The sequence below is a fragment of the Cornus florida genome, unplaced genomic scaffold (assembly GCF_030987335.1).
Source record: "Cornus florida cultivar Cherokee Brave unplaced genomic scaffold, ASM3098733v1 CherokeeBrave_3.0.0_Hap2_Chr04, whole genome shotgun sequence".
NCBI classification, from domain to species: Eukaryota; Viridiplantae; Streptophyta; class Magnoliopsida; order Cornales; family Cornaceae; genus Cornus; species Cornus florida.
The window spans coordinates 21,179,244-21,205,450 of record NW_026775574.1 but is presented as its reverse complement, the minus strand read 5'-3'; the positions used below and the strand labels follow the sequence as shown (position 1 = coordinate 21,205,450).

The 26,207-nt window shown below is 32.2% G+C and overlaps 1 protein-coding gene across 1 annotated transcript; it reads right to left on the bottom strand.

The window, feature by feature from the left end:
- Positions 1-14,487: 14,487 nt before the first annotated feature.
- LOC132304822 (uncharacterized) lies at positions 14,488-16,085 on the bottom strand. The gene is made up of 3 exons (XM_059802534.1): positions 15,281-16,085; positions 15,103-15,161; positions 14,488-14,943 (listed from the first exon to the last, which is right to left on the bottom strand). The coding sequence occupies exons 1-3, from the start codon at positions 16,083-16,085 to the stop codon at positions 14,488-14,490; spliced, it is 1,320 nt and encodes a 439-aa protein (XP_059658517.1).
- Positions 16,086-26,207: the final 10,122 nt, after the last annotated feature.

The window sequence follows — 26,207 nt, the reverse complement described above, 5'->3', positions numbered from 1 at the left end:
TTTAAGTTCCTATTAATTATATCTTTATCACCGGTTAATATTAATCTCTATTACAACTTAAATAAATTGAAACCTTGTGAAAATTAATAGCGAAAATTCATTAATAGTTCTAATTTAATAGGGCTGCAACTCAGGCGGGTTGGACGGGCTTGGCAGTCATCTCAGGCTAGGCAATATAGAAAATCTTCAGCCTAAGCCCAACCCGAGCTAAGCTGCCCATGTATAATTTGTGTGTAAAAAGTAAATCAATTAATGTTGCACCCATGACTTAAACCTGAAACCTTAAGCATAAATCTCAAATACACTATCAACTTAGCTACTACACCCTTATGAATTAAGTATAATTATAATTGTATATAATATTTTCGGACTTGGGTTAGACTTCGGGCTTCATCCATATCAATTCAAGCCTAGCCTGAATTGAATTCGGACTCAAGATATATAGCCCAGGCCCAAACCAAAATTAAAAAAACATTGTCCAAGCTCACAAAATTTCAGACAGGGCTCGAGTTGTTTTGGATTAGGCCCGCCCGAGTTGCAGCCTAAACCGGAAGGGGGGTTCGATCAAGAGCCGGATTCAGTGCACTTCATTGTTCGTGCAGTTGGTGCAATCCAATTTTTGCACGGACCAGATTGGGCCACGTCACTCAGGTTTAGGGTTGGGTTTATTCAGCGGCAATTTGAACCCTACAGTATCTCTCTGGGGCGGGATAATCTCCCCCCAAAATCTATCCCACCCCTACAGTATCTACCTGCGGCGAGATAATCTCCTCCCAAAATCTATCCTGCCTTCCAAACATTTTTTTTACCAAAATTTAGAATCATTTCTTATGTTTGGACTATCCCAGATCATTAAATATACCCAAATCCACCTCCACCCTAACCAGCACTCCTCCGCCATTTACTGTGGGTCTTCTCCGCCCCGTTTTGGTCGTTGGCTAGCGTCGATCCTCCTCCACCCACGGGCTCTCGCTGCCGGCAAGCCTATGTCTAACCAATCCCGGCGTCGGTTCTGGTCGCCGAGTCGCTCATGGGTTCTGTTTCATCTCTCCTTTTCTTCTTCCCATCGGCAGATCGGCGCCGCGAGTCCAAATTCGGTTGGGGTTCTTCCCCGGCCGAAATTGTTGGGTGCGGGTAGCGGTCCCAATTTGAGTTTGGTAGTTTTGCGAATTGGCTTGGGGTTTTTCTTTTGCCGGCGGGTTTCTCCTTCTCGTTTCCAGTGACGTGGGTCTTCTCCGGCCCCGTTTTGGTCGTGGGTTAGCGTCGTTGTCGTCCCTTGATTACAGGGGTCGAATTGTTTGGTTGTTGATTACAGAGAGGTGGTGGCTTGTGGGTGTTTTATGCACTTTTGGGTGTTTGGATTTGGATTTGGATTTGGATTGTTGATTACAAAAGTTTCGGGCTGATACTTGTGGTGACTTTGGGAGTTTGGTTGCTGTTTAGTGGTTGATTGGGTTTGTGGGTGGTGTCTGCAGTGTATAGAGTCTTAATTATTTTTATGTTTGATAGGTTTGTGGCAATTAATCAAGAGGTAATGATCAAATTTTGTGCAGTGAGTCCTTTAAAGAGGTAAGCTTTGCAGTAAACTTTCCAAACAAGATTTAAAGATCACCAAAACGAAGATGAAGCGCATTATGTCAGAAACAAAGGAAAGGAAAAAAATATGGATCAGATGGGTTCGCACTAGGGCTTCATAACTAGACAAATATTCTGTTAAATTCTGTATGACCTTTTGTCGATTTGAACTAAAGATTTCAATTCTGAAACAATATTTCAGACTAAATCAACTATAGCACATGCCATTTAATCTTCTTATCTTTTTTTTCTTTCACAAACCTAGGGTTTTTACATATGACAAAAATAAGCACACCTGTGCTGATTTGAACTCATATTAATAGAAAATAGACAAAGGTTGAAAATATGTAACGAAAACGGTTCTTGGAGGAAGTTTAAACCAAATTATAAGATCATTATTACGGTGAATGTGAAAGTTATCCTATAGATATATGGGGTTTAGACTTTTATTTATTACTATTATTTAAATTCATCAAATAATTAATAAATTTAATTTGAGAGGCTTGAGGTACCGTACATCGGGCTTTATAGACCTTTTTCATTACTATTATCTAAATTCATGCAATAATTAATAAACTTAAATTTAATATTTGATTCTACTAAACTTTACTTTTAATTTTACAGAAGGTACAATTGCATTTCGATTTTGGAGTTCAAGGGGTAAACAATGAGCAGAGCATGTCTAAACTAGTTTATGAATAAATTTGGTGGACGTTAAAACATCTTAATGATAGACATTGTGTAACAAGCATGGTTGAAATGTTAAAAGGTTATCCATTGCTTTAAAAAATAACAATAGTTCAAATGGTTGTTTTTTTAATTTTTAATTTTTATCCGTACAAAATACAATAAGGCTCCTTCTTCACTTATATTTTCAGAAGCATAAAAAAGAATGAATATTTAATGACAATAGCATATTCTATTAAATATTTCACGGTAAGAATAACTTACTTGTAATAACGTTCTTTCAACCAAGTTTTTAACTTATATCAACTTATTTTGGTACGTTTGTTTGTTTGTAACATCAACAATATTTGAAAAAGTTCACTCTGTCTAGTTATGCTCTTTTAACAATTATTGTTAACTTTACAATAATATCCTTTAATAAAATGTTATTATATAGATAATATCAATTTAATAAAAGAGGGGATGAACTTATTTTGTAAAAAATTAAAATGGATTAAATTATCTATAAAAAATCGTTATTAACCTCTACTAAAATGCAATTTGAAAAGTTACAAATTTTAGCTTTATTCAAGAATTCTATAAGCTAAAATTAGTAACTATTAAAAGTACTTAATGGTTGCTAAACACATTCAAACGCAATGTATATACATATATATATATATATATATATATATATATAGCACTTTTAAGCGATTCAAAAGCAATCCCAAATGAACTATAAAAGGGCTAGAGTGAATTTGAAAAATCTTGATGTTATAAATCATAATTAAAATATAATGAACAATTGTGAAAGAGTTAGTTATATGCTAAATTCAGTTAATGTTAATTGCAAATTTGGTTAAAATGAAATAACTAAGAGATACAATAATTTTTATTTTTATTTTTATTTTTTTGTTGTTGTTGAAGGATTTTGTTTTACTCAAAAACTAGGGTGAAAATAACATTGCTAAGAGGGAGAGAAGTTAGTTACAAATAGGATTGATGTTGATTTTAACATTGGTTGAAATCACATAACAAACACGGTTGAAATATTTGTTTAAAGAATTTCATAGTCTTGGTGAAAATGTGGTGCTCTAAGAAAGATTGAGAATTAAATATGAAGGATTGTGATGTTACTAAAATGTTAGTGTGGGAATAAAGTTGCTAAAAGGGACAAAGTATGAACATATAAATATAGTAATCAAAGCCAAAGTCAAATTCGTTAACAAATTAATGATTGTCAAACACATCTCAACATATATCTTTCTTCTAAGGCCAAAATAAAAATCTCCAATATCCATTCAACAAAATGAAAACTCCAATTATATATATAAAAATCTCTGTTAAAGCAAAAATAAAAAATCTCAAATTAATATATATAAAATGAAAACTCTTGAACTGCTAGACATGATCACCAGATAACTTATAATACTTGACGTTTTACTGTTGAAATGCAATTATAGAAGTAACAGATTACAGAGTAACATATTGTAACTATTGCAATTATAGAAATAACAGATTATAGAGTAACATACTGCAATTATAGAAGTAACAACTATTGTTCATGACATTAAAGGAAGGAACTTTGCATTATTTAAAAAAAAAAAAAAAAAAAAAAGAAAAGAAAAAAGTAACAGTCCTAAAAATATATAAAATCGGGGTACAGACTCCTCAATATTAATATCTGTATTAATACTTCTAAATAAAATGATACTTTAATCGAAGTATCTGACCGATTACTTTTGGCAAAAACAACGTGTCACGTCTATTTTCCTCTCTTTCTCTTTCTCTCTCTCCTCTTCTTATTTTTCTCATTCTATTTCTCTTACTAATATCTCACGCATTCTAAAGAAACAAGAAGTGGTGAACGATCTGGTTGGTGTTGCCGGCGGTTGTAGAGTTCAATTTGGGTCTTTTTCTTAGTCTCTTTCTCTTTCTCACAAGATGATGACTCATTTTCCCGTACAAAACACAGAAGGGTAGAGTGGAACCGCAGAGGGAAACAGGCAAGAAGTGGTGAACGGTGGATCCAAGAAAAGCGAACGAAGAGGTAAAAAAAGAAGTCGTCAGAGCAGAGGAGGGCCGCCGGTTGGGTAGCTGATGAAAACAAGGATGGGTTGTTGGCTGGAGATTCAACCAATTATATGTATTGTGTGAAAAGAGAAGAATATTTTAATTGATAAGAATTAATTGCAGTAGATAAAATATTGAAACAGGTGTCTTCCAATTTTCAAAGTACCCTTTACTAGGACTCTACACATACAAAGACTATCAAATCATCATTAATGGTCTGATGTACAACACACAATTTATTCAACATTTAGCCTACAAAGTCATATTTACTGTTCAACTCAAACATGGACTTTGAACTTCTAATTTTGCACTAATCAATAACAGCCATCATTCATTGTAAACTTTTTATTTTTCATTTCAACATTTTAACACAAGTCCGGTGTTAATATGGAGATTGTCGAACAGATATGGGTTTTTGCCGAGGCTTGAGAGCTCGCGCCGTTGCTTGAGGGCTCGTCGGATTGAGCTTAGTCGTGGTTGCTTCGAGCTACGCAGTTGGGTCAGTTGAAATTAGGTCCGGTGTTGCTCTGCTCTGGTTTTGATCTACCTGAACTTCCTTTCTCATCATCGTTTAAGGTTTTCCGGTTGTCAATGGAGCATAAACTACAACAAATTTGGGCTCTTGCCACGAAATTTTTTGCCACGCATAAAATTTTGTGGCAAAAAGTATCTTTTGGCCACAAAATTGACTTCTTGTGGCTAATATATAAGTGTTTGCCACGGAATAAATTTTTCGTGGCAAATACTAGTTCTTGCCACGAATATTTGGGACGACCTAAAAATTTGTGGTAAAATGTCAATTTTGCTACGACGAATTAAGGACGACATACAAAGTTGTGGTAAAATGCTATTTGTGCCACGGATTTCTATTCGTAGCAATTGTATGTTTCTTTTGCCACATATATATTTTTGTGGCAAATCGCTTTACAATTTGCCATGATGTTATTCTCGTGGCAAATATAATTTTTTGGCACGAAGTTTTTTTCTCGTGGCTAAGAGACATGAATTATCAATTGTGGCTATGATATGCTCTTTTGCCATGTAACCATTTTCGTGCCAAATCTATTAGTTATTTGCAACAATGCTTTATTCGTGGCAAATAGTATCTTTTGCCACAAATTTTCAATCCTTGTGGCGAAATGTCACTTTTACAACGAATTTGTTTTCGTAGCAATTAGGAACTATTTTGCTACGAATTTTCAATCCTTGTGGCAAAATGCCATTTTTGCAACGAATTTGTTTTCGTGGCAATTAGGATATCTTTGATGACTATTATTATTTATTTAGTTTTCGTAATTCCTTAAATAAGAGGCCTAGAACACTGAATCACTAAGCAAATTAATTAATTGTTAATAAAAATCCAAAGTGGCATTTCCTTTAAATTTGACCCTTTTTTAATACCATGGTGTTATTCGTTTGGCAAAAAATGAGAAAAGCGTAATTAACTATTTTCGAGGCAACGATGTTATTCATTTAACAAAATTGTGATTTTTGTAGTTCTAATTTTCATGTGTTGTAAAATTTTAATATAAAATAATTATGTTTATTTTAATTGTAATATGAGAAAAGTGTAAAGAAATTTATTTGTTACAAATGTTTTGATATAAATAAAATATTTTAACTTATACTTAAACTTATTTATATTCAATTGCTTTAATATTTTTTTTTCTTATATAAAAAAAATCTAATTAGAGATGAAAATTGATAGAAGTTTACATAAATTTTCAATGGCCAATCTTAGATAATTTTTTCCACTTTTCTTTATTAGCTTTCCTAGCAATTATTTTGATATAATATAAAAATATTATATCTTATAGTGAAAGATAAACTTATTTAGAGGTAATTAATTTAATATAATTTTTTCTTTATCAGAGAAATTCATATTGTCCAGTTTACTCGATTATTCCAATTAAATGATCTGCCAATGTGTCTCAAGGTAACAAATAATTATTGTTCCAAGGTATACTTAAAGGTGTTCAAATAATCTGTCAATCTGGTCCGAACCAATCTAATCCGTGTGGTTCGGTTTGGTTTTCATATCACATGGTTTGGCGATGATTTAGAAAAATAGTAATTTGCTATTTGCGGTTCGGTTAACGGATTGGGTCCTGAAAAAACCGATCCAATCGGTTAACTGAACCGACCAATCCGTTTTCTTAATTATATATTAATATATTATATATATACTTACTGTCATTTATTACTGTATTTCTATTTTTTGTTATCTCATTAGTCATTAGAATTTATACTCATTACAGGCGTTGTGTGCCTTACTCCTCAGCCTCACAGTCTTCACTCTTCGCTTCTCTATTCCTCCTATTGCCTCCCAATCTCTCACCTCTCAATCCAGTACCTCTCAATCCATCGTTCACCCTATAATACATCAAAACAGCGATGACCTCTGCGTATCGAAGCAACGACGACCTCTTCGACTGGATCAATCTCTTTTCCGGTGAGTTCATAAGATTTTTTTATGGATTTTCTTATTCTTCTCTTATCTGAACAAATCATATTTTTTTTGTAATGTATTTTTTGTCTTATTTTTCTAATTTTATTTGAAAAGATTTTATTTTGATTTATTATTTATTTGTACAAAGACATAATTATGATGATCTTTTGGTAGGTTAGGTATTCAGTTATAAAGACGTAAATATAGTTTGATTTTAATTTGTGATTTTTTTTTTTTTGAAAGTTATATAATTGGTTTAGATGAGGAATATTGGAGTGGTATTAGTAGCTAAATCTAATGCAACAATTTTTGTTCTTGGCAAATGACAACTGTAGAAAATACTAATGTTCCAAGGTTTAAAAAGCCCAATCCGTGGGAACTGAAATGAACCGATTCGATCCGATCTGTTATTTTATGGATTGGCTTGATTCGGATTGAAAGTCCCCACAGATCGGTTAGGTTTCAAATTTAACCAATCCGTAGGGACTGGATTGGATTGAACTTTACCCCCAAACTGAACCGAACCGACCCGTGATCAGCCCTATGTATACCAAGGTTAAGTCTCCGGTTCATATTTTGTTGACCAATATTCCCAAGTTCACATCTTTGTTTTAAATTTTATAAAAGGGGTAAAAAAATACATGATCCCCACCTATTCTAGCAAATTAATTGTTAATAAAAATTCAAAATGGAATATTCTTAAAATTGATCATTTTTAAATCACTCATTATCATTAAAAAAATGGTCAAGTGCAAAAAAGCCCAATGATATACAAAATGTGCAATTAACCCCGTTGTTTCAATTTGTGCAAATAAAGGATATGATAATTTTATTAAACCCGCCCCAACTTCACCCTGTTGCTATCCATATAGAGTATATAGACAAACAATCTTATAATTTTAGGACTCAATTATTCTTTATTATAGCTTTTTAATATAATTTATGTCTATTCCTAATGTATATTTATTACACTACGTAGTGTTGAGTATCAATTAAGTAAAAAAATTGAAGTAAAACTACCCCATGATTTTTGCAAGAAATATTGAGTAGGGAAAATTACCATCAAGTCCAATTTTTCACATTAAAAAACATATGTGTCTTAAATATTATCTCTAAGACAAGTAAGTCCTACTTTTGAGATCATTTTTTTTCCTAAATGACTAAATTTTTCATTTATACCCTTACAAATTAGATATATTATTGCTAACTTAGACATACATTCAGATTCTAACTTTCATACAAACATTTATACATAAATTTGAATAAAAATAAAAGAAAATATTTTTTTTTGAACTTCCCTCCAAAAATTTTCGCTACCGCGCCAAAATGGCTCAGCCACAATTTAAGTCGCTTTAAAAATACAAATAAAAAAAAGGGATTATTACATATAAATGAACTTAGTGGCCCATATTTACACATACATTGAGTCAAAGTTAATAATTTCTCTAAAATGTGTTTGACCCAAAAGATGAGGTGGTACATGAAAAAATACTGTTTCATATTTCTGTTGCCTAAAGTACCCTTCTTTCTATTTTATGTGTTGCCTAAATTCCCCTTTTGCGAATGTACCATTTTTTTTCCAAAGGTACCACATTTTTGGACTGAGGGTACCACTTTTTGACGTCCAGGTACCATGTTTCCTAAACACTCATTTAGCTAGATTGGAGAATATTTTGTGTTATTCATGGTATTAATGGAGCTGTTTATGGATGTAATGTGCAACCTAATTAGCGGTTTGGGGTTTAATACCATTTTCAATTACAAAAATAAGTCCCTTTTCTTGGTGTCGAGGTACCATATTTTCTAAACACTCTAGCTAGCTTGGAGAATATATTTTGTATTATTCATGGCCCTAATGGAGCTATTTATTGATCCATTGTACAACCTAATTAGCGGTGTAGGGTGTAATACCATTTTCAATTGCAAAAATAAGTCCCTTTTGCGAAGGTACTACTTTTTTTCCAAAGGTACCACATTTTTGGACTGAAGGTACCACTTTTTGGCGTCCAGGTACCATGTTTTCTAAACACTCGTTTAGCTAGATTGGAGAATATTTTGTGTTATTCATGGCATTAATGGAGCTGTTTATGGATGTAATGTGCAACCTCATTAGCGGTGTGGGGTTTAATACCATTTTCAATTGGAAAAATAAGTCCCTTTTTTTGGCGTCGAGGTACCATGTTTCTAAACACTCTAGCTAGCTTTGAGAATATTTTGTGTTATTCATGGCCCTAATGGAGCTATTAATTGATTCACTGAGCAACCTAATTAGCAGTGTAGGGTGTAATACCATACGTATCAACTTACCCCCTTCCTTTAAGTAGCAGACGTTTAGTGCTGATGTCAAGATGGATAAATGGGTAGAATGTCAATTTTGCCCTTTACAATGGCTGAAATGACATTTTTAACTTTATTAACCATTGCAGAGTTATAAAACTATCTTTATTCATTCAACTGCTTCAATTTTGGAATGAAATATTTTTGATACTACATTCATGTAATAGTCGAAGAAAATCCAGTAAGGCTCTAGTATAATAAGCCATACAATACTAATTCATAAAAACCCAATGCAAAAGAGAACTTCATTTCATTCCATCTAAGGTAGATGCCAGTATAATACGCCATACAATGGTTGCAAAACCATACCAACCTAATCCACAATAAAAAGTTGCAAAGCTATTCTCCTTTAAAAGTAGAAAAATAGCTCACACCAACAGATTGCAAAATAGCAGCAAAAAAAAATGACACTGTTCAACATTACAAATGTCCCATATCCCACATCATTTCAAGTACTTTTTGGATTCTGAGATCCTCCTATCCCACTTACTCTAGCTTCTAATTGGGTAAATATAAGTATGTGTTTCTTTGTTATGCGGTAAACCATTTTGTGGCCCTTTTCCTTTGTGTGGTCCTAATGAGAGTTTGTGTATTTGATGGACATGCATTATCTGTGTTAAGGTATTAAGGCATTGTATAATAATAATAAGGAACAAAAACAATATAAAAATAGACAATTCGAAACTTTGAATAATAATAATTTTAAAAAGAATTATCAAAATTAAAAAAAAAATTTATAATTCGCCCAAAAAAGACAGCACTATCATGGTTAACACGAAAAAAAAAAAAAAAAAAATTGCCCAATTAATACAACTATGAAAGAATTCACAGATTTGTACCAGATATATATATATATATATATATATATATATATATATATTTGATATTACGAGACAAAAAACAACTTAAAAAAATAATAATAATAATAAAATCACTCATTCCTACCAACAAATGGCCTTTGGAAAATTTTCACTAACCGTGCAAAATATAAAACATGGAAAAATGCAAATGAACATTGAGCTATAGTACTAACAACTAAGTTATACTAAGAAATTATTCTACAGCAAAAATTATATCAAAAGTCGAGGAAATTACATCTTATAAGCCTTGATGGATTAAGATGGAAATAGTGAGGTTCCTTGAGGTGAATGGTAGTTTGTTGGCTAATTAAGTTGCACATTGGATCAATAAATAGCTCCATTAGGGCCATGAATAACACAAAATATTCTCAAAGTTAGCTAGAGTGCTTAGAAAACATGGTACCTCGACGCCAAAAAAAAAGAATTATTTTTGCAATTAAAAATGGTATTAAACCCCATATCGCTAATTAAGTTGCACATTACATCCATAAACAGCTCCATTAACGCAATGAATAACACAAAATATTCTCCAATCTAGCTAAGCAAGTGTTTAGAAAACATGGTACTTGGATGCCAAAAAGTAGTACCTTCAGTTCAAAAACGTGGTACATTTGGGAAAAAAGTGGTACATTCTCAAAAGGGACTTATTTTTGCAATTGAAAATGATATTACACCACACACCGCTAATTAGGTTGCACATTGAATCAATAAATAGCTCCATTAGGGCCATGAATAACACAAAATATTTTCCAAGCTAGCTAGAGTGTTTAGAAAACATAGTACTTCGACGCGAAAAAAATGGACTTATTTTTGCAATTGAAAATAGTATTAAACCTCACACCGCTAATGAGGTTGCATATTACATCCATAAACAGTTCCATTAATGCCATGAATAACACAAAATATTCTTCAATCTAGCTAAATGAGTGTTTAGAAAACGTGGTACCTGGACACCAAAAAGTGGTACCTTAGTCCAAAAACATGGTACCTTTGGAAAAAAAGTGGTACCTTTGCAAAAGGGACTTATTTTTGCAATTGAAAATGATATTACACCCTACATCGCTAATTAGGTTGTACAGTGGATCAATAAATAGCTCCATTAGGGCCATGAATAACAAAAAATATTCTCCAAGCTAGCTAGAGTGTTTAGAAAATATGGTACCTCGACGCCAAAAGAATGGATTTATTTTTACAATTGAAAATGGTATTAAATCCCACATCGCTTATTAGGTTGCACATTACATCCATAAACAGCTCCATTAAAGCCATGAATAACACAAAATATTTTCCAATCTAGCTAAACGAGTGTTTAGAAAATATGGTACCTAGACGCCAAAAAGTGATACCTTCAATCCAAAAATGTGGTACTTTTGAAAAAAAAGTGGTACCTTCGTAAAAAGGCATTTTAGGCAGCATATAAAATAGGAAGAAGGGTATTTTAGGCAACAGAAATATGAAACAGTATTTTTTCATGTGCCACCTCAGTTTTTAGGTTAAACATATTTTAGAGAAATTATTGACTTTGACTCAATGTATGGGTAAATATGGGCCACTAAGTTCATTTATATGTAATAATTCCTAAAAAAAAAATAAAAAAGCCCTCAAGCGATATACGAAGCACATCAATTGTATCGATCGGATAGGGACTCCTGCGTCCTATGAGAGAGGTCTCCTATTCGTTCCTATTTAATTCGTTCCAAAAAAGCTCCTATTCACGTCAAAAATAGGGATCCATTTTTGATCTCGTTGAAAACTTCTGATGATGACCCCGTTAATGGAGATCATGGGGCTGGTCAGGTATGGGGTCCTTTTCTGGTGAAAAAATGGAAACGACGACCTTGCCTCTCTTTATGGGGCCATGTCCACTTAATCAATTCTTTCTATTGGCGTTTCGGGGTGACGAAGTGAGCAGCGAGTGGAGCATGGACGAAGGTACCTTGTTACAGCCGCCTTTCTATGTGTTTTTCATCCTTATATCTAACCATTTCATCAGTCTCCATCTATCTATAGGGCTAGCATTCTAAACTTTTTCACAAGTTTTTCTCTTACATTTTTTGCACATATGTTTTTGCATATATATATCTATTTGTTTTTGTGTATCAATGTGAATTGATTCGTGATTTGTTTCATTTGAGAAATACAGGACTCATCTGATGCAATTTTGGGGTGAGCTGAGCCAGAGGAGTTAAAAAACAGGTTAGGGTTTTCAATTTTTCTGATTTATTTATGAAATTGGAGTTAGTCTTTGATGTTTATTATGAAATTGGGATAAGGGTTTTCAGTTTTTATCTTAATGGACACTTCTTAGATAGTCTTAAACTATTGATGGGCTTGCACTGGTGGTTTTAGGTTGTGTTCCTAGTTCTGTCATCTGTTGCATTAGCAGAGTCGCAATATTATCTCTTAGTCTTGCCAAGAATCAAGCTCCACCACGTCTTCTCATTGGGCTATTTCATTTAATCAGATGGTTGAGATCATTTTGGGCATGAAGTAATTCTTGACTGCAATTATTTTGTCCATTTATTTATATCATGACAAGATACTTGACCTTGATTTTAATTAAATGAAAAGTGAATTTTTAAAATAAACTATTTTATTATTTACAATTATAACTCAATTAAATTATAAATTTTTGTATCTTAATTACTAGATGATTCGATCTATAGTAGAAGATATGACAAAATTTTGAAATAATTGCATGCTGAACCATCTACGTGAAAGTTAATGAACATGTATATATTTATACATTACATAACAAAATAGTCTTTGTACAAGACGTGGATTCAAAATTCTAATTTTAAATAAGCAAACCATAAAGAAATGCTTGAATTCAACTTTTAGAGAGAAAAGCATTTTGATTATTTTACTACCTCACATGGAAGAATTCATGGGACAAAAAATCGGCTGAAAGATTATTAAGAAACCTTTCTTTTAAATTATTACTTCAAGTGCTGGCCATGGTTTTTAAATTATTACTTCAAGTCAAAAGTTGCAGATTTCTCGTACAACTTCTTAATTTGTTAGGAGCATACCCAGTGCTTGCTTGGAGTATCTTATCTGTGCCTTCCATCTTTTCTGTTAACCTTCTTTGCTTAATTAATTAATTTGTTTACTCACTAAATACTCAACTACTACTCTGTTCTTGTACATTTTTGTACTCTTCCAGTGCTATGTTTATCTTTATGTTTATATATATCAACAAAATCCAAGATTTTACTGAAATCAAAGTCGATTGCCTGTGACATTTTATTAAATTAAATCTTACACAAAGCATAAAACATCTAAAATATAAATCTATATTTAAATAAAAATAGAAGAGATGAATTTCATAAGAACTAGTATGAGTTACATCAACATCAATTATATAATTTAAAACTACCCTTCCTCATTAAGGAAACATGAAGGATAATTTATATGAAAGATTCGACTTTTTGCATTACTTTTGCATAATTGACACTAATTTCAGGACCAATTTTTTATTTTTTATTTTGTTGATTCATTGTTTCGGGTGAATTCATATTGAGTCAAATTTAATTAAATAATGAGTGATTTGATGAAGTCGAATGTATCCAAATTCTATTTCAAGTCAAATAGTTAACTCCTGAAGAATTGGTGTGGAGACATGAGACAAGTCTTATCATGTATTTGTTAAACAGTTATATCATTGTTCCACATCCTTTTTATTTTTCAATGATTTGGTCTCAAAATTTATTTATCAAATTGTTTATTTAGAATTACTTGGCGTCGGGAAAGTAATGGTGAATTGAAAGAGGAATAAATGTTTAGTTGCAGCATTGTGTTTAGGTAACAATTGTACTTTCATATCTAAAACTTAATTTAAAAGATAAAAGTTCTAAGTATAGAGATTTCAGTTCTAAAATCAACATTTTTGATTTCATTTTCCAACACAACTCTTCATTTAAATTCTAACAATTCTTTAACTAATTTAATGCAAATATGGAACCAAAACAAGGCAATAAAATTTAGTAATCCATAACCAAATCTAGAGAAACGAAACTGAGAGCATATCACAATAAACTTAACATACAATACTCTAAAATATTAGGGCAAATCATGAAATTGAATATAGCATTAATCAATTTTATCATTGTACATTTTTAATGCTTTTTACTCATGCTCAAGGGAGTCACGTCATAGTTGTTAAAGGCTCAAGGCGCACAAAAGCGCAAATGCCTCTTGGAGCCTGAGGCGCAAGGCGCAAGGCGAGACGCGTGCCCGACTAAAGCAAGGCGCACGTTGGAAAAAAAAAAAAAACAAAACCCACTCAATAAAGTATTAAAGATGCAATAGTATATATAAAGATGTAAAAGTCAACTAAATGAATTACTTAAGTTAAATATTCAACATAAAGATGCCAAAACTAAGTAAATCAAGTACTTGAGTTCAAAACAGTGAATAATCAAACATATTAACATAAAGATGCAAAAGTTAACTAAGGAGAAATATAAGATAAAACTAAAACAAATATAAACATCATTTCTTCCTAAGAAGACAACACCAATGAATCTAAATATCAGCCTCGTCATCAATAAGCATAACATCATTTTGATCGTCACTAAATGATTCATAATTCTCAGGATCCTCTTCTATCTCATCTGAATCATTCTCATCCTCATCCACAAGTCGAACTGAAGAACTTTCTGCTCCCTTTGTTGGTAACCGTGAACTAGAACTAGATTTTGATCTAGTAGACCGTTGCGGCTTGCTTGCCTCTCCAATACCAGCAAAATTAGCAACATCACCCCATGTCAAGGAATCATCTTCATAGACTAGATCATGTTCTGCATCAGAATCATCCATCCTCCCCGTCAACCACTCGTTGCTCTCATCAATGTCATCGAGTAAAATGGGATCAAGAGTGTCACGCATATTATATCGATGCCTCAATGCTCTATTATATTTGATGAACACTAAATCATTCAAAGTTGTTTGAGCGAGTCTATTTCTTTTCTTGTTATGAAGCTGCAATAAATTCAACTTTAACTAATAAGTATAAAAAATTAAAATTTTAACTTTCAACAATTAAATTACAAACCTAGTTAGTAGATAGTATATACTTACATGCTCAAACACGCTCCAATTTCATTCACAACCAGAAGAACTGCAAGTAAGGCTTAAAACCTTTATAGCAAACTTTTGGAAAAGTTTTGTTGACTTGCCATAAGCTTCCCACCAATTAGCTATTAAAAAAAAATTAATAATGATGTTTAATAACTTTAGCTTCATCTTTCTATCGACTCTATTGTCAAAATAATTTTAACACTTAGCTATGCTAACTTAATATACTTTACCACTTTACCTGGTCCTTGTGTACTTCTCTGTCTAATAGCAAAGGGATTACCAAAGAGGCCCTCAGCTTTAGAATATAAGGATAGCTCCTCAGTAATTTTGTCTTGGTCTTTGACATCCGGGACTAACCTTGCAATGCATGCATACAAACCCTTTGCAATCTCTTCATCTTCTTCAATTTTCGGATTTGAATAAAAGTATTCTGGGTTCAAATAATAACCTGCTGCATGCAAAGGGCGATGAAGTTGAACATTCCATCTCTTATCAATTATTTCAAAAATATCTGAGTATTTATCTTCTACTCCCCCAAATGATTTTGCAATGGCTTCTTTAGCCATATCCATAGCCGCAAAAATGTATCCCATAGGAGGCTTTCTCTCGCCATCAACTAATCTCAAAACCGGAATAAGAGGACCGGAAACCTTAAGGCTAAAGACAATGTTGTTCCAAAAGGAAGGCATCAAAACATAAGAAGCAACTCTTTTACCGGCTTCCTCTTTCGCCCATTTACTACGATTCCATTCTTCTGAAGTAAACATCTTTATCAAGTTATTATTTTGCTTGTGAATACTTGATAATGTGATGAAACATGTAGCAAATCGAGTCTTAGCAGGCCTAAGCAACTCCTTTTTGTGAGTAAAGTTCCTCATAATGTTCAACAACTTTGGACGCGTATAAATATAACTATTCAACTCCACTGCCCTCTGCATTGTTCTAGAGATGGATGGTATTTTCCCAATGTCTTCCAACATTAAGTCTAAGCAATGAGCAGCACATGGGGTCCAATACAAATGTGGGTGTTCTTTCTCTAACATCCTCCCTATTTGAAACCAAACGGAAAAAAGAAAAAATGATATAAAGAGAATGAGTAAATCAAAATTGATTTAAATTATATATTTGTAAAGAATGTAAACTCTAAAAGTTATAAACATTGAACATTCTTACCGGCATACTTATTGCTTGATTCACTATCTGTGACGATTTAGACGACATTTGCTGCTCTAATGCGGTTCACAAATTTATTAAGTAAGTCAAACATCTTGTCACCATCCTTTGAAAAAGAAGAAGTATCTATTGACTCAATAAACATGGTTCCCCTTGGACTATTTACTAGGAAATTAAGCAATGTTCTCCCTCTCTTGTCTGTCCACCCATCTGCCATTAATGAACATCCAAATTTTGACCACTCCTCTCTATGGTCATTCATCAAAGCATTGGTATTATCCAATTCCTTCCTAAGCAAAGGAACTCTTACCTTATGATAACTAGGTGGTTTCATGCCAGGACCATATTGTCCAATTGCTTCAACAACCTCGGCAAAGCTATCATACTTAACAGCATTGAATGCAATTCCTGCATCATACATCCACCTTGCAAAAGCAGCACACACTCTTCCTCTCAACTCTTTCTTGCATGCATCATTAATGGCTGTTTGTTTTCCCCCTTCCTTTCTTTTTTGTACCACAATTTCCGGTCTGGGAGTGAAATATAAATCAATCGGTCCCTTTTGCTTTTGCATCTTTGAGGAATTGACACTAGCACTGCCACTACCTGCACTGGCTACCCTTTTTCCTCGATTGTTAACTTTCATAACGTCATCCTCATCCTCTTCATCAATGAAATTAATTTCATCACTAGGTAACAAATTCATTGATCTTTTTCTTCCTTTTTCTTACTCATGTACTCTTTGATTTCTTCTCTAACACTAGATGGGCATCTTGGGCATGCACTCACATTTCTATACCCTCCAGCTAAGTGTTGTTTAGCCCGAAAAATACCTCCTTTTGTAACTTTTGCACAAAAGTTACAAGTGACGGCATTTGTATCTTTCGGATTCTCCAAATGTGAGTAATTCCATGCCGGATCCTTTCTTGAACCATCACTAGGCATCTTTTAAAGTACAAATTACAATCAAATTCAAAATAACAAAATAATAGCATCATGTAATCAGTGTCTGCAACAACTCTGGCAAATAAATAAATAAATAAATAAATAAATACAGAGCTTCAAAGCAGTTAGCAATATTAACATTTCAATTTAAAAAAATAAATACAAAGCTTTGGCAGAATGCAAAAAACAGAATATTATTCTTTAAGGTCTCATTAGAATTTGGTCACTAGCTCAAATTGAATGCATGCTATGATTTTATTATTATTATTAAATGGCAAACTCTAAATGTGCAAATCCGGATATTGAATAATTTATTGACTTTTCATTTGTTTTTTTGGGTGGGTAAGGTAATGTATTAAGTATTGACAATGTGACAGCTTCATTGGCAAGAGCAATCACTTTCGCTTGGGTGCCTTCTTTCCTTTCATTCTCTCTTTGTTCCAAACTTCCATGTTGAGATTGATTGTGCTTTTTGATTCCACAGTTAATCAACACATCTTATGAGTTATGATCACTTTGCATGTATACATTTAAATTTTTTTTAAGGAGATTATGATTCCGTATACACCATAATTTACATGTTTCCATTTTCACCGAGCTTAAGTATAATTTAGTGAAGAGAAAAAGAATTTGGAGAAAAAGCAGTCGTGACACATGATTACTGGCCTCACCAAAAATATTAGTTACTTTCTATTCAGCAATTTCAGCTCTTCATGGATTTAATTCAATCATTACCTTAAGAAAGTGGTATATATGCAAAGCACTTTTTATCTTCGATTCTTCTTTGTACATAATGGTCCTTAATACTCGAGAATATTAATTATCACAAAAGTTGAAGCTGCCAAAAATTTCGATCCAACAATGTATACTAAGATTTTACAAAATTAGAGTACACTTAACTAATTATTTCATTTTAACAAAATTAGATGGAAATGCATTTCCTCAAACCAACAACATGTTAGAATGGAACAAATACAACTATTCACACAAATAAATCAGGTAAATATAAAGTACCTCACACAAATAAATAAATAAAAAAGAAGAAGAAAAAAAAAAAAAACTGGAGAAAGAAAAAATAATAATAATAATAAAAAGAAGAAAAAAAAAAAAAAATCTACCAGGAGAGAGCCGAGACTCAAGAGAAGGAAAAAAAAAAAAAAAAAAAAAAAAAAAACTGGAGAAAGAAAAAATAAATAGAAAAAATAAAAAGAAAAAAAAAAAGAAAAAAACAAATATGCCAGGAGAGAGCCGAGACTCGAGAGAAGAAGAAGAAAAGAAGAAAAAGAAGAATAAAACTGGAGGAAAAAAAATAAATAATAAAAAAATAAAAAGAAGAAAAATAGAAATAAATGACATAAATATCTGGCAAGAAAGAGCCAAGAGGCCCCAGGGCCCAGACTCGAGAGAAGAAAAGAAGAAGAAAAGAAAAAGAAGAAGAAAAGAAGAAAAAAAAAAAAAAACTGACCGAATCACCGATCCAGCAGATCCAAGAAGAGAAGGAGGAGAGAAGAAGAAGAGAAGGAGAGAAGAAGAAGAACTAACCTAGAGAGAGCCGATGCAGATTCGAGAGTCCCGAGTGAGTACTTCGCTGCCTCTGTCAATCTGTTTTCTTCTTTCCTTTGCTTCTATTTTTTTTTTTTTTTGTTTTTTATGTTGCAAACTTGCAATAGGCTTTGGCTTTGAGCTTTCTACTTAATTAAGTAATAAAATAATACAATACAAATAATATAACAATACAGAGTCACAAACAAAACCAAAAAAAATAAGGAAAAGAAGTTAAAAACAACAGTTTCATGCGGGCGCGCCTTTCTAGCGCCTGTAGCCTGGCGCCTTTCTCCTAAAGGCGCACGCCTTATATAACCCAACCGCCTTGAGTACACTCAAGGCACTACCCTGGCGCCTGGAGGCGCCTTGCGCCTCCGGCGCCTTTGACAACTATGGGTCACATGCCTTTAAGTGACCAATTTTGCGGTGTATAGGGGGTCACGTGCCTTAAGTGACCATTTTTTTATTTTTATTTTTTATTGTTGTGCATAAATGGAGGTTGGGAAATAGTTGTGGATGGAGTTTGGTTATCATTTATCGCATTTTAATGTAGAATGAGGTAACTGTCTTATGGTCGATCACATGCTACAGAAGCTGATAGATATAAAATTAAATTTAATCATGTTGTAAAGCCAAAATCTCTCTATATATACACACACTCCATAAGTCGTGATAGAATTTAAACATTACATGTACTTGTAACTGTCTCCATAAGTCGTGACAAAACATTCAAAATTCTTAGAAAAATCACTTATAAAAAAAAAAAAGTTCTAAGAAAAATCAAACACAGATAGTTCTTATAAGATACAAGAAATAAAATGTTTTATCCTGTTTTTTTATTGTGATTATATGAAATTGATTTAGAATAATATAAAAGTCCTTATCCTAAAGGATGTACAATAGCTTTAATTTCGCTTTCTTTAATTTGTTTAATAGTTGGATGGACTGTCTAAGGCGTAATGCAAGTTGAGGAAAGTACATTGGCGAAGTTACTTTGAAAAATATACACATGAGTGACATTTTTTCAATTTTTTTTGTAATGTCATATTCTTTGACAGACATAGGTTTGATCTCCTTAAATGTAAAACCTTGTTTTGCTTGTTATATTATACATGATATAATTTCAGGCCACTCTTTTTTGTTTTGAGTTTCATTAATAGGATGCAAAGTCACAAAAGGTCCATGATTTATTTTGTGATTGGCTATGAATGCAAGAAGCATGTTTTCTTTTCATGGACGAAAATGAATTCATTTTTATACCAATACTAGGACATTTTCTGTATATGCCTTAAACACAGTGGTGGAAAGAAGAGTTTTATGGGAGAACATGAGACACTATGGCTCAATTTTTGTGCAGTGATTTATTATACCTACATCCTCTTGTTCATCTTAGTAGGCAAAAACCTACATGGAAATATCAAGACGGAAAAATAAAGAAATATATGAAGAATTAGTATCTACTTAAGTATTTGATTTTATTAATTTAGTTCTCTCAAATTCTACCAACTTTTCTTCATTTCTCTTTGAAAAAAGTATTCGGAATCCTAAATGAATTTTGTAGTAGCATAACTTTTTCTTGGATTCATTTTTTTTTATTTTTTTGACTTAGGCACTAATTATATTTATTCATTATTTGTTTTGTAGATTTTTGGATGAGCTCATGCTACAAGACTTGAAGCTCTTTTTGTTTAAGATGGTTTAAGTAGTGTATGTCTACGTCTTTGAACCCTTTGTTTAGGAATTTATAACTCATTTTTGTCTAAGATCTTGAAACATTTTATTTAAGATAATAGCTTGCTTTGGTCCAAATTATTGGAGTTGAAATTGTTTTAGACGTTAAGATTCATTTTTTTTACGATGAGCTTTATTATTTATGTTGTAAATAATATATTTTTTGGTTGGTGTAACTTATGCAATATCAAGTATTTATTTGTTTGCATAATCGTGTTGATGTGATAATTTTTTTTTTTTTTATATATTATTTCTTTTGTTTATAATGTTAATAATTTACAGGTTTGCCACAAATTCTTATCGTGTCACGATAAATATGTGGCCTATTTTTGGTATTTGACACAATATATATTTTTGGCTATTAAATTAAATTTTATTTTATTAATAATAAAATAGCCACGGATAAATTCCGTGGCCTATTTTGGGTATTTGTCACGACATATATTCGTGGGCAATTAAATTTATAGCCACGAATAAATTTCGTGGGAAAAGACCTATTTTACCACGATAAATATTTTTGTTACAAAATGATTGAATTAGTCACGATTAATTCCTATATTGGGATTGTTACTTGCTACGAAAGTATTGTTATTTAGCGACGAAATAGTTTGTGGCAATAGAAGGTATTTTACCACGAGTTCAAATTTGTGGTAAAAGGTCTACATTTTGCCACGAAATTTTTTAGTCGTGGTTATTGGCATTATGTGACGGGGCTATGCCCACGACCGAGCCACGAGCTATTTCTTGTGGCTAAAAGGCTTTCACCACGAAATTTGAAAGTTTTTGCCACGAAGTGTCTTATAGCAAGAACCCAAATTTGTTGTAGTGATACACTGTTGGTCAATATATATGTATCCAGATTCAGGCCATAGACACCACAAATTCAAACTTGTTTCACTGCCGAACACTTTGCCGTCGCCTTCATACTGCCATCCGCCATTCTGTTCATCCATGTTCGCTGCCAATTCTGTTATTTTTATTCTTGTTTGCCGGTTCTATCCATCCGTGCTTCTCGCCGTTCAGAACTTTATCATCGTCGTCGCTGCCAGTATCGAAGCTCTCTTGTGGGTTTAGCTCACTAATTGAGTATCGAACCAAGAACTATCTTTCCTTGCTCGCCGAACAATCCTGCCGCCCTCTTCACCATTGTTCAGTCACTTCATCGGTCAGTTCAATCTCAACGTTCAGCTTGCCGTTTCTCGTTGTTTCTTGCTAGTAAAACAACTTCAAGACCGGCGAGGGAGGGCCACGGTCGGGGCTTGACGAGGAAGTGTTGATGCATCAGGTGTTATAGGTTTGTTGATATGAGGGCACCATTGTCCTTCTGGGTTTGGGTGGTGTTCTCTGAGATTTAGAAAGAAGAGAAAAAAAGAGGAGAGAGGAAAATATTTCAAAACTTCGACTGAACTGCCATGTAATAAGCCACCTAAATTCTGCCTAGGAGATCGGTCTAAATTATCTATCTGAATATCACGACCCTATTTCTAATTGTCTATGAAATCATATATAATATATTCTAAATGAATGAACAATTTCTTTATATGAAATTTAAAATTAAAAACTGAACTATTACCAAGTAGTGTGTGTCTATATATATATATTTATGATATTATCACACTTCTATATCTCTCTCTCTATCAACAATTCATTATATCCCTAGAAGCACATAGCTCCTTAACCCTCTCCTTTCTAAAGATCCCAAAAGAAATTGAGGATTGGTATTCAATTATATCCCTATAATTTTTTTTTTACTTATTCATAATATGCCAACGGCAGAGTGAAACAAATAAAAAAATTACACTGGAATTCTTGGCCTAAGATCATTCCATCTCCCGTGAACAAACTAAAATAGTATATCATCATCCCCTTACATCCCATTCCAACGAACAAATTATATATTATTATTAAAACATTTTTTATTTTTATTTTTATACTAGCAAGTAGTTCACATGCTTACTTTTGTTAAGCAAGAATTTGAATTTCTTACCTTTCATTCACCGTAATAATGATCTTATAATTTGGTTTAAACTTTTTCCAAGAACCGTATTCCTTACATATTTTCAACCAAAAGCTAACATCAACCGGAATTAGTAATTAATTTTTGTCCCTTTTAGTAACCTTATTCTCACACTAACTTTTTAGTAACATCAGACCCTTTCAAATATAATTTTCTCTTTCTTAGAGGACCACATTTACACCAAATATTACAACCATGTTTGTTACATATTTTCAACCAACGTTGAAGCTAACATTAACCGGAATTAGTAACTAATTTGTGTTCCTTTTAGCAACCTTATTCCCACACTAACATTTTGGTAAATTAGAATCCTTCACATATAAGTCAATTTTTTGTGACTTTCTAAAATATTTGAATAAATATTTCAACAGTGTTTGTTATGTGATTTTAACCAATGTTAAAATCAACATCAATCCTATTTGTAACTAACTTCTCTCCCTCTTAGCAATGTTATTTTCACCCTAGTTTTTGAGTTAAACAAAATCTTTCAACAACCAAAAAAAAAAATTTGTTGTATCTCTTAATTATTTCATTTTAACCAAATTTGTAATTAACATTAACTGAATTTAGCATATAACTAACTACTTTACACTTGCTCATTATATTTTAATTATGATTTCTAACATCAAGATTTTTCAAATTCACTTGAGCCCTTTTATAGTCCATTTGGGATTGCTTTTGAATCGCTTAAAAGTGTTTTTATTTTTAAAAAAATTGTGTTTGAATATGTTTGGTAACCAGTAAGTACCTTTAATAGCTATTAATTTTAGCTTATAGAGTTTTTGAATGAAGCTAATATTTGTAACTTTTCAAATTGCATTTTAGTAGAGGTTCCATATTTTAGATAACCATTTTTTATAGATAATTTAATCCATTTAATTTTGTACAAAATAAGTTCACCCCCTCTTTTATTAAATTTATATTATCTATATTACAACATTTTATTAAAAGATATTATTGTAAAGTTAAGAATAATTGTTAAAAGAGCATAACTACACGGAGTGAACTAATTCAAATATTTTTGATTTTACTAACAAACAACGGTGATAATAAAATCACTATTAGAAGAAGTTACGTACCAAAATAAGTTGATATAAATTAAAAACTTGGTTAAAAGAACATAACCACGAGTAAATTACTTTTTGATGGAAAAAGTTTAATAGAATATCTTATTCTCATCATATATTCATTTTTTTTTTTATGCTTCTGGATGATAATTTGGTTGGTATTATTATTAGGGCAAATGGCAAAAAATAGCCCTTGACTATTACCTATTTGCAAGAAATCTCCCGATGAATGTTTTTGGCAAGAAACTCCCCTTAGCTATAAGGAGGGGGTGATTTAACTTACTTCCGTTTAACAATTTTGTAATGTAATTTTTTCTGACCAAATTACCCTTATATATGGGTCAATAGCTTTAGTTGGGTCTTCACCACTTGAGAATTTTTTTTTTTTGGGTCTTCTCTCTCATTTTCTAAGAACTGTGTAAGAAAAGAGAAAGCAATATACATAAAAAATACACAGAGAGGGGGCTCCAAAAATCAACAATATAGAGTGCAGTACAATGACTTGGCTTAAAAAATCTTATAAAATACACACAAAGGGAGCTCCAAAAATCAACCAAATGGAGTGCAGTTCAATGACCTAGCTTAAAAAATCTTGAATGAAGAAATTCGACAATTCACTTGCTTATATTAGAAAAATTACGCCCACCCTAAAAACAAAACAAAAAATTGTGAAATACAGATTAACTGAAACTTATATTAGGATTGCAATTGAATACAAATTTTGCTGACTAGTCCCCGGCGTTATAAAAAAATCATCTATTGAGATCCTTTTTTTCCATCATTTAATAGCCGCATCTATTAAAACAAAAACAAAAAAGAAAGAAAAAATAACTCTAACAAAGAGCACTATTACTTGTACTAACTCAATATGCCCTTACAGACTCTACAATATATATATATATATATATATATATATTATGACCAAAAATCATCAACAAAACTCCAGCGCTGAGTCGACCACAATCAACAAAAACAATTTAAAAAGCCTACCCACTTCCAGTAATTTCTTTGACAATTGAAAGCTACCTGTGAGGAGAGATTTGTGGTGCAGAGGGAAACTTTCATCCTATTAATTTCTTCCCCAATTAAAAGCACCTTCTCCTATGCTTTTCATTTATCTATCTCTCCCCCCTATCATTCCTTGCTTCCCACCTCAATCAAGAACCCACAAAAATTTCAAGAATTTCATCTTCTTCTACTTCAATAGTTCTCTTCTTCTTTTTTAATTTTTTAATTTTTCATATACTTAATATTGTTTTGGGTCAATGAAAAACAATCAGTTTCAGCAATTCTCATTATATTGATAAAGAGCAGAAGAAAGATGGAATTTTGAAAAATCAGTGAAATATGTTACCACTAACAGATCAACCAGTGTATAGCCTCCATCTGATAGGAAGAACCGTAATCGATGCTGTCTGACCTTCGTTTGAGCACCAGCTTCAATGGCGAGCTCCGTGCAACGGCAACCTACCTCAAAAGCAACCGAATTGACAGTGAGCTCCATGCAACTGCGGCGAACACACAGGGAGAAGACTCAAATTTTTTTTTTAATTTTTTAATTTTTAATTTTTATTTTTTCAGGTGTTGTATACCCAACTGAAGTTACTAACCCAGATGTAAGGATAATTTGGTCAGAATAAATTGCCTCACAAAATTGTTAAACGGAGGTAAGTGAAATCACCCCTCCTCATAGTTGACGGGGTTTCTTGCCAAGAACATTCACAAAGTGGGTTTCTTGCAAATGAGTAATAGTCAAAGAGGGTTTCTTGCAAATGAGTAATAGTCAAAGAAAGTTTTTTGCAATTCGCCCTTATTATTATTACTATTTTTTTTGTTCTTATTGTATTTTTTACGCAATTGATAACCTTTTAACATGTCAACCATGCTTGTTACAATTGCTACACAATGTCCATTATTAAGAGGTTTTAACGTCCACCACGTTTATTCATAAATTAATTTAGATGTGCTCTGCTCATTGTTTATAGTATCTATATTACAACATTTTATTAAAGGATATTATTCTAAATTTAAGAATAATTGTTAAAAGAGCATAATTACACGGAGTGAACTAGTTCTAATATTGTTCACACTAACAAACAACGATGATAATAAAATCATTATTAAAAGAAGTTACGAAACAAAATAAGTTGATATAAGTTAAAAACTTGGTTGAAAGAACATAACTACGAGTAAGTTACTTCTTACTTCTTAATGTGAAAAGTTTAATAAAATATCATATTGTCATCATATATTCATTCTTTTTTATGCTTCTGGATTATAATTTGGTTGGTATTATTATTATTACTATTTTTTTTCTTCTTACTGTATTTTGTATGGATAAAATAATAATAATAATAAAAAAACCCACCATTTGAACTATTGCTATTTTTTTACGCAATGGAAAACCTTTTAACATGTCAACCATGCTTGTTACACAATGTCCATCATTAAGAGGTTTTAACGTCCACCAAGTTTATTCATAAAGCTCTGCTCATTGTTTACCCCTTGAACTCCAAAATTGAAATGCAATTGTAGCTTCTGTCCAAATACATGCTCCTATTGACATAGAGAGTCGGTAAGTCTTGTTGTTAATTGATGCTTACATTGTAAAAACAAATAAACAAAAGAGAGAAAATATAAGTGAACAAGGAGCTAAAATAGGAAGTAAATCCATTTGTCAAAAAAAT